Source organism: Neovison vison, chromosome 5 (assembly GCF_020171115.1).
Source record: "Neovison vison isolate M4711 chromosome 5, ASM_NN_V1, whole genome shotgun sequence".
Taxonomy (NCBI): Eukaryota; Metazoa; Chordata; class Mammalia; order Carnivora; family Mustelidae; genus Neogale; species Neogale vison.
In genome coordinates this window covers 85,989,008-85,999,571 of record NC_058095.1, presented here as the reverse complement: position 1 = coordinate 85,999,571, position 10,564 = coordinate 85,989,008, and the positions used below count along the sequence as shown (strand labels likewise).

At 39.2% G+C, this 10,564-nt stretch overlaps 1 protein-coding gene across 2 annotated transcripts in view; it reads right to left on the bottom strand.

The window, feature by feature from the left end:
* Positions 1–6,008: 6,008 nt before the first annotated feature.
* The window catches only part of SGCG (sarcoglycan gamma), a 139,272-nt gene continuing 134,716 nt past the window's right edge, over positions 6,009–10,564 (bottom strand). For both annotated transcript variants that reach the window (XM_044249413.1, XM_044249412.1), the window contains 2 exons: positions 9,143–9,266; positions 6,009–6,813 (listed from right to left, as the gene is read on the bottom strand). In XM_044249413.1, coding sequence (XP_044105348.1) covers positions 6,640–6,813; positions 9,143–9,266 — 298 coding nt within the window. In that variant the 3' untranslated portion in view covers positions 6,009–6,639. The remainder of the gene's footprint in view (positions 6,814–9,142; positions 9,267–10,564) is intronic.

Sequence of the window (10,564 nt, the reverse complement as noted above, 5' to 3'; positions counted from 1 at the left end):
ATACAAGCCTTTCTCAAGAAACAAGAAAGGTCTCAAATACACAACCTAACCCTACACCTAAAGGAGCTGGAGGAAGAACAACAAAGAAAGCCTAAACCCAACAGAAGAAGAGAAATCATAAAGATCAGAGCAGAAATCAATGAAATAGAAACTAAAAAAAACAATAGAACAAATCAACGAAAGTAAGAGCTGGTTCTTTGAAAGAATAAGATTGACAAACCCCTGGCCAGACTTATCAAAAAGAAAAGAGAAAGGACCCAAATAAATAAAATCATGAATGAAAGAGGAGAGATCACAAAGAAATACAAACAATTATAAGATCATACTATGAGCAACTCTACGCCAACAAATTCGACAATCTGGAAGAAATGGATACATTCTAGAGACATATAAACTACCACAACTTAACCAGGAAGGAATAGAAAGCCTGAACAGACCTGTAACCAGTAAGGAGATTGAAACAGTCATCAAAAATCTCCCAACAAACAAAAGTCTAGGGCCAGACGGCTTCCCAGGGGAATTCTACCAAACATTAAAAGAAGAATTAATTCCTATTCTTTTGAAACTGTTCCAAAAAATATAAATGGAAGGAAAACTTCCAAACTCATTTTCTGAGGCCAACATCACCTTGATCCCCAAACCAGACAAGGATCCCACCAAAAAAGAGAATTACAGACCAATATCCTTGATGAACACAGATGCGAAAATTCTAACCAAAATACTGGCCAACAGTACATTAAAAGGATTAAAAGGACAGGACCAAGTGGGATTTATTCCAGGGCTGCAAGGTTGGTTCAACATCCGCAAATCAATCAATGCGATACAATACATTAATAAAAGAAAGAATAAGAACCATATTATACTCTCAATAGATGCTGAAAAAGCATTTGACAAAGTACAACATCCCTTCCTGATGAAAACTCTTCAAAGTATAGGGATAGAGGGCACATACCTCAATATCATCAAAGCCATCTATGAAAAACCCACCGCAAATATCATTCTCAATGGAGAAAATCTGAAAGCTTTTCTGCTAAGGTCAGGAACACGGCAGGGATGTCCATTATCACCACTGCTATTCAACATAGTACTAGAAGTCCTAGCCTCAGCAATCAGACAACAAAAGGAAATTAAAGGCATCCAAATCGGCAAAGAAGAAGTCAAACCATCACTGTTTGCAGATGATATGATACATTATGTGGAAAACCCAAAAAAGACTCCACTCCATATCTGCTAGAACTTATACAGGAATTCAGTAAAGTGTCAGGATATAAAATCAATGCACACAAATCTGTTGCATTTCTCTACACCAACAATGAGACAGAAGAAAGAGAAATTAAGTAGTCAATCCTATTTACAATTGCACCCAAAACCATAAGATACCTAGGAATAAACCTAACCAAAGAGGCTAAGAATCTATACTCAGAAAACTACAAAGTACTCATGAAAGAAATTGAGGAAGACACAAAGAAATGGAAAAATGTTCCATGCTCATGGATTGGAAGAACAAATATTGTGAAAATGTCTATGCTACCTAAAGCAATCTACACATTTAATGCAATCCCTATAAAAACCCCATCCATTTTTTTCACAGAAATAGAACAAACAATCCTAAAATTATATGGAACCGGAAAAGACCTCAAATAGCCAAAGGAATATTGAAAAAGAAAGCCAAAGTTGGTGGCATCACAATTCCAGACTTCAAGCTCTATTACAAAGCTGTCATCATCAAGACAGCATGGTACTGGCACAAAAACAGACACATAAATCAATGGAACAGAATAGAGAGACCAGAAATAGATCCTCAACTCCGGTCAACTAATTTTTGACAAAGCAGGAAGGAATGTCCAATGGAAAAAAAGCCTCCTCAACAAATGGTGCTGGGAAAATTGGATAGCCACATGCAGAAAAATGAAATGACTATTTCCTTACACAGTACATGAAAATAGACTCAAAATGGATGAAGGACCTCAATGTGAGAAAGGAATCCATCAAAATCCTTGAGGAGAACACAGGCAGCAACCTCTTTGACCTCAACCGCACCAACTTCTTCCTAGGAACATCGCCAAAGACAAAAGAAGCAAGGGCAAAAATGAACTATTGGGATTTCATCAAGATCAAAAGATTTTGTACAGCAAAGGAAACAGTTAACAAAACCAAAAGACAACTGTCAGAATGGGAGAAGATATTTGCAAACGCCATATCAGATAAAGGGCTAGTATCCAAAATCTATAAAGAGCTTAGCAAACTCAACACCCAAAGAACAAATAATCCAATCAAGAATTGGAAGGGGAGTTGAATCATGAGAGACTATGGACTCTGAAAAACAATCTGAGGGGTTTGAAGTGGTGGGGGGGTGGGAGGTTGCGGTACCAGGTGGTGGGTATTATTGAGGGCACAGATTGCATGGAGCACTGGGTGGGGTGAAAAAATAATGAATACTGTTATGCTGAAAATAAATAAATTTAATTAAAAAAAAAAAGAAATGGGCAGAGTACATGAACAGACATTTCCGCAAGAAGACATCCAAATGGCCAACAGACACATGAAAAAGTGCTCCACATCACTCGGCATCAGGGAAATACAAATCAAAACCGCAATGAGATACCACCACACAACAGTCAGAATGGCTAAAATTAACAAGTCAAGAAATGACAGATGCTGGTGAGGATGCAGAGAGAGGGGAACCCTCCTGCACTGTTGGTGGGAATGCAAGCTGGTGTAACCACTCTGGAAAACAGCGTGGAGATTCCTCAAAAAACTGAAAATAGAGCTACCCTATGACCCAGCGATTGCACTACTGGGTATATATCCTAAAGATACAAACGTGGTGCTCATAAGGGGCACGTGCACCCGAATGTCTATAGCAGCAATGTCCACAATTATGGAAAGAACCCAGATGTCCATCAACAGATGAATGGATAAAGAAGATGTGGTATATATACACAGTGGAATACTATGCAACCATCAAAAGAAATGAAATCTTGCCATTTGCGACGACGTGGATGGAACTAGAGGGTATCATGCTTAGCGAAATATGTCAGTTGGAGAAAGACAACTATCATATGATCTCCCCAATATGAAGAAGTGGAGATGCAGTGTGGGGGGGGGGGTTGGGGGGTAGGAAAAGAAAAAATGAAAGAAGGTGGGATTGGGAGGGGGACAAACCATAAAAGACTCAATCTCAAAAAACAGACTGAGGGTTGCTGGGGTCAGGGGGGACAGAGAGGGTGGTGGGGATATGGACGTTGGGGAGGGTATGTGCTATGATGAGTGCTGTGAAGTGTGTAAACCTGGTGATTCACAGACCTGTACCCCTGGGGATAAAAATACATTATATGTTTATTAAAAAAATAAATTTAATATAAAAAAGGAGTGAATGAATGAATGAGTAAAAAAAATAAAAAGTAGTGGGGAGTTGTTTTTGGGTGGAGGGGGGTGGGTTGGGAGTGCCGAGAGCCCAAGGGCGACGTTGGCAAAATGTTCAAGTAGTGTTTAAAAAAATAAAGAGCAGTTGTTCACGGGTCTGATCGTCTGACGCATGGATGTGTGGGATTCTCTTCCCTGGGTGCCAGTCAACATCTTCCAGACTTCGTATGTTTTGTAGCGCTCGAGGGGAAAATTTGTAGTGCTGGTAGAAAAGAGTAATTAGAGAAGATTTTAATTAGTCCTGTATTCATCAGGGTTCTACCTGAGAAACAGAACCAGTAGTAGATGTCCAGATGTAGATACACGGGGATATCTATTTCCAGGAAGTGACCGGTGACTGTGGGGGCGTGATCCAGAGCGTGACCCACTTGCCCGCTGCTAAAGCTGCTAATTGCCCGTGGGATGTCCTTGCGCTTTGGCTTCCAAAGGTTTTTTCCGTTCTCTTGTTTGAACAAATATGGTTAAAGTAGCGCCATTCATTCATTCATTCATTCACTCACAAACAGCTCGCGAGCACCGCGTGCAGGCGTTCTCTCAGGTGTTGGGGACAGGTAGGTGCACACGCCATCCCAGAAGTGGAGCTGCGCTGTCTATTCAGTTAAAAATGGATTTCGACCTAGCAGTGTCCTTAGATCCTCTTGTTCTGCCTGCATGTTTACACCTGATACAAAAGTTTATTTGGTTTTGAAACAACAGTGAATCTGAAATGGAATTTAAGAGGGCAAACTGCTAAGGTGGAGTAGGAATTGAGGTTTTAAATCAGGGAAGGAAGGGACAAAAAACTAGATAGACACCACCTTACAGCCTTTCGGAACAGCTTCTGTTCTCCTTCACTGACCCCAGAGCAGTGGAGATCGACCTGGTGGCTGGATTTGGGGGGAAGGCCACCAACACGTAGTTCACCCTTTCCTTTTACTTTGAATTTGGCTGCCTTCAGAACAGGGACATTGGTCCATCCTCTTCCATGTGCGAGCTGTGGGAAGTCAGGGGCCCACAGCTCTCCCTAAGATGGGAGGGGGTCCTGTAATTCTCGGGTCTTAGGGGAGTCCATTTTGTGGCAATTTAAACTTTTTTACTATTAAATCTGACATGTTGATCTTCATCTTTCTGACTTGTACCTACTCAGCTGGTTTGGAAATTGAAAAAGAAACAAGGGCTATTTTTGGAGGTTACTCAAATATCAACACTCAATAGTCTCCAGCCACTTAGTATATAGGCGTATTGGTGTACACAGCTCATTAGGTATGTTCATAGTCGTGACCTTGGACTTTTAAGGAACATTTAAATTGCATAGTGTGTTTTAAAAGATAGATTTATGTACTATATTTTATAATACAGCCTATCTAAAAGTTTTGATTTTAACTGGGGATAAATTCCTTATCACTCTGGAGAATGCAGCTATCTGCAACTTCTTTCATGATTCCAAATAACCTCTTTTATTGAAAGGGTTCTATCCTCCATAATTCCTCCTTGATTCTTTTTCTTGACTTTGTGCCATCCAAGCTTGAAGACATTGGTTTTGCACAAACACGGAGCAAGAGAGTAAATAAGACCAGGCCAAAGCAGAACTACTTGCTAGGACAGTAGGAATGCTGTAGCAGGAAAGAAGACATTAACTGAAGCAATCAGGACTTTACTAAATGGAAAAGGTGAATACCAATTTATAACCTAAAAATACCCACCCCTTGTGAAACTTTGGGTGCATTATATTTAGAGCTGAATTTGCTCTTAACCACTCAGGACACACCTAATTTTTGTTTTGTAATTTCAAGTGTTTATGCACATAAGTTTGAAAATCCAGGATTTGTTCTAAGCACGCAATGCTGTTAAATGACCTTGTTAAAAAAACAGCACGAGAAATCAAAAGTTCACTTTTCTACTTTCAGTTCTGCGACTGCAGAAAACGAATCTGAACTCGTGTTTACAGTTATAAATCCTATAAATAGAAAGTTGCAATGCTGTTGGTCCTACCACATCTTGTGCTACTTGGAGATCCTAATTATAACAACTGGTAAAACACAAAACCAAACCAAACCCAACCCAACCCAACCCACCAGTCTTTGTGATGACTGGCATTTTACAAGTAAGTGAGGGGCTTACACAAGGCCAGCCTGTTTTCATAGGTTCACTGCGTCCTATTTGACTTATATAGCAACACATACAACCAGCTGGTAGTAAAGCTACTTTCAAAAGTGAAGAGACTCTGATTCTATGAAGTAACATCTAGTCTGTTACTGTTGTATAAGAGGTCAACACACAGGCTGGGCAGTTTTGAGTCCCACCACCTATTAGCTGTTTGATCCTAGTGGACTTTGGTTTCTTCACTTGTCGAAAAATATCACCCCATCTACATAGTTATCACACAGGTTGGTGTTTGGATGGAATGAGACAACATACCAGAGATTTTCGAAACGAAAACAGCTGTTCGTATGTAGGATCACATTTCAGTTTAGTTCCACTAGCTGCTGCATGACCTTCTGACTTGTCCTAGCTGAACCTTTTTTTAATTACCAATTAACTTGGGGGAAAATATTACCTCAAACCGCTGTCACAGGGATTAAAGGAAGAAAGACAAACTGAAGTTTATGAAAAATGTAGGTTGATTTTTATTGCTTATGACTATATATATAAAGAAAACATGATTGATTTTATATAATTTATTCTTTTGATTACATATTGAAAATCAGATCAACTCAAGTCCCCTCAAAACCTGACGATTTCTTGTGAAACCTGACACACTTTGCATTAAAATGAGAGAACTTGTGGGTTTGGGTGATATAGTGGGAACAGCACATGGAACTTTGGGGGCATTTTAGTATTGACAAATGTTACTTTTATGGGGAGTTAGATATTCACAGTTGAACAGCATAAATTAATTCCACAGGGCAATTAAATATTTCATTGTAGAGTGATTATCCACAAGAAAGAAAAAGTCACAATGGTGCTGATGAAAATAAACCTAGTGGAATAAAGACTTTTTTTTTTTGTTATTGCCAGACTTTTGTGTCTAATATGCACATACCACTCTGAGATCATGTGTTTTCATCAGAACACCATCACTGGTACATTTTTCTGAGTTCCTTTTGAAAGCGTGCCCTCCTACTTTCCATCCACCATCCATCAGAAGTCAGGTTTCTTGGTGTGAAGGCTTGAGGTCAGCATCTATAAAGCTCACTGAAATGAGGCAGGTGCTCCGTGGACAACTCAGGGGCTTTAGAGACAGATGTGACTGTTTTCATGGCACGTGGTACCTGCGCCAGCCACAGACAGGTAAAGCTTCCCATCCGGACACACACAGATTTCATACAGTCTCTGTGAGTTGCCGGCGGCACTCTGAGTCCCCTGAACCAACTTGGGTAAACACACAGTTTCAGCATCAAGCACAAGCTGTTTGGGAGAAAACAAGAGATGAAGCGGTAAAGGAGAATGAACACGATAGCCTGAAACTCCTATCTCAAAATGCTCCAAACAGATTAGTTTCTTCTTTGCAAAGAAAATGGAACAGGCACCTGACTCAAGATATTATCAGGCTCTTTTAAAGCCTATTTCTGTTTTCCATTCAGGCAGGGGCTTCGTAACTCCTTCTCCAAACTGAAGAGAAGTCTTTTTTATTTTTAAACCCATTGTGCTAGTTGAGGTAGGAAGATTTATGATGCTATACTAAAAATACCTTTCAGAATTATCTGAAAAAAAAAAAGTTTTGTTAATTCACATATGTCTTGTGACCTATTTTGACTTTATGCTAAATCACCTTCTCTACCCCCATTAGGATAAAATACAGGCCTCAGAAATAAATTCATCTAAATAATTTTTACCTCCGAATGTTGAAATTTCTGCTGGTTTTGTTTTCCTGTGAGAGGCTACTAACTTTACCCTATTAGCTACCAACCATTTCCCTAACTTCTAAAGTTATTTGAAACTCAGCTGCCTTCTTAGATGTGGAAAAAGCAGTAGATACACAGACGAGAGCCAACTAAAATTAAATGAAAGCTATTGGGATTTTTGTTCCCATGACAACTTAGTTACACTGAAATGTAAACAGATGACCATGAATTAAGGTTGGGAAATCTTTTTGGGAACAAGGAACCATCCCACTGAGTAGCCCAATCTTACCCATACAGGGGCGTTTACTTATTAGAAGGAATTAAAGCATGTCATGGGCGGGCATAATGTTTTTCCTTGCAAACAATGTTGGACACTTCCTCTCATCCATGAACTCCACTTTTTTCATAACCCGATGCTTACAGTCTGTATGCCCTCTTGGAAGACTGACCACTGCCATGGGCAGCAGCGGGTGGAACAATATCAGAAGCAAAGCTTTACCTTGTGGTCTGGGACACTGCCAGAGTAAATGAAATTAAATGTGTATTGTATTTTTTTTAAAAAATACAGAACCTACTTAAGCTATTGTCCAGTGCTTTGGGTTCTGTGGCTACCTGGTTTTCATTAATGTGCGTTTAGCTTTTCCTGGTTGGCTTCTCTGCTCTCGTTTCTTATGGTTAATCAGTGAATATGTTTTCTAGTTGTTATTTATTTATTTATTTTCTTGCTCTTCTAGCAAACTCTAGTCACTGGCAGTCTACATACCCCTTCCTTGATCACCTGCATTATCTTTATGGGAATATATCCCCTCACTTTGAACTATCTCCCAGTAGTAAGGGACATTAACTTAAGAGTCAGGCTATGTGCTACTATAAAAATGGCACCTTATTTGTGGAAATAAGTGAGACTATTTCAAAACTAAAATTAGTATTTTTTTCAAGGTAATAGGTAATATATTCTAAGTATGAAGTGACATTATAATTTAGTAATGAGATCCAAAATGCTTGACTTCCATTTTTGCATTTATCTGCTCTTGGCACCATAACTTCTTCTTTTTTTTTTTTTTTAAAGATTTTATTTATTTATTTGACAGAGAGAGATTACAAGTAGGCAGAGAGGCAGGCAGAGAGAGAGAGGAGGAAGCAGGCTCCCTGCTGAGCAGAGAGCCCGATGCGGGACTCGATCCCAGGACCCTGAGATCATGACCCGAGCCGAAGGAGGCGGCTTAACCCAAATTACAACTTGAAAGGGCTTCCCTGGATGTCTTTTACATTCTACTAGCAGCCTGCTAATGGACAGGTCCTGTCCACCCTCATGAGCTGCCTCTCACGGCCTCCATTTGCTGCCTCAACCATACCTTTCTCTTAGTGTCAAATCAATATAATAATTTCAAAATGTTGCCAGCCATATTACCACATTGTTTTCTCACTGCCCTGTGACCTAGTTAAGCAAATCTTATCTTTCCTACTGACAAATGAGAAGATAGGTCCAGGTCCGGAGAGGCCTGTTAATGTTCCTGAACTCAGGTAACGAATTGATCTAGTACTACAGCAATCAGTGTGAAGTGGAGAGGGCTCTACTGCCTCATTATGGCCTTGGCTTGTACCAGTGATGTTTTATTTCTGGACTTGAAGTTCCAGATTTTACCTTTATTGAGGCTGACTTTTAAAGCTCTAATTTTTCATATTTCATTTTCATTTAAACATAATTTGATGTGAGCAAGCATAGTGTGAAAGGCAACAACGAACGGTTCATGGTTGTAATTTACAGGTAACGCCCAGTGACCCCGCCCCATTGAGAGTAGCTGGATCAGTAGGTATGGAAGAATTGATAGTTTCTGTCTGCTCTGAAAGTCATCAGTACATACAACAGGAGTTTCATACACCAAACTCACCATTCCATCACTACTTTGAAAAATGATATCCATTTGAGAAAGAGCCTCAATTTTCCCAGCATGAGCTTTAATATGAACACCCTTTGGGGCATCCATGCTTAGACTCCGTGTGGGGGATTCTAATCTGAAATGAGGGAAAGAAACAACAAAAAAATAGTATTAAAAAAAAAAAAAAGCCACCCAAGGAATCCCTCATTGAATGGCTTTGCATACAAAATACAATTAATATAGTATCATGATGTCATTCTTGAATGCTAATATAGTGTACATTCTTTACCAAGAAATCCAGAAATAATGTGCAATAAAGAAATTAACTTCCCATCAGTATGAGTCTACAACATTACTATACTCCAAAAACATATAAAAACATTACACAGCTGTATCCCCCACATGGTAGTTTCAGATGGCAGGTTTAAGCACTCTGCATATCACGCCAGAAGAAACTGCTATTTCTAAATAACTTTGTAGAACTATCTTTTTACTGAAAACACAAACCTGTCTGGGAAAAAGACAAACTTATGGGTAAGACATTCATTGACTACCTCTTCATAAAATGGAATGTAAGGTTAGTCTTTAGGTTTTGTTTGCATTTATTTATTATTATTATTATTATTTTAAATTTAGGAGGATTAGAGGGCAGATGTGAAGATTTCTTTTGGGAAAATACTGAACTGATAGGGTTGGGATACAGAATGGAGACTGCCTCAGCTGGCTTTGTTTTTGCATAATTCATCAGAATCTCCTTGTGATTCTGTGAGGGAACCAGGAGTATATGAGAAATTCCATTTGGTTCTGCCTGAAAAATACTAAATTTCCACCAGGTGGCAGGACACGATCATTTGAAAGATTTTTTAGAGCCTCAAACCCAATCTGACTCAACTCAACCCAACCTAACCCAACCCAACAACCTGAAAGGATGATTTGATTGAAATGTTTAAAGATCAATGAGAAGTGGAACAGGATACAAAACAGTCTGTAATCCTCTCACAGCAGAGTGAGATTAGAGTAGGCAGTGGTGAGAGAGAGAAAGGGGAGTGGCTCCAGAGGAAAGAGGTACCTTGGGTCATTAATTTGCATTTGAACTGATTGAATATTTATTCTGTAAATGTTTAGCTCAGAGGAATTGCTGCATTTAATTGGCAAGTTTTTGTCTACCACTGTTTGTCACAGAAAACAGCTTCATTTTTTTATGTACATCTCAATATGTAAAATTTGATCTGTTACACATTTTGAAATTTATGTTTACTTTGAGTACAAGGAAACAGACATTTATAGAATTTACTGGTCAGATTATGTTAAGCTTAGGTTATGGGGAAACGCTTGAATACATCTAGATGATTTGGTCTGCTGACTGCCTGCCCATTTTGCTACTTGATGTCTGTTAGTTGTCTATATTTTTCCTGCCTGGATTGATAGAAAAAA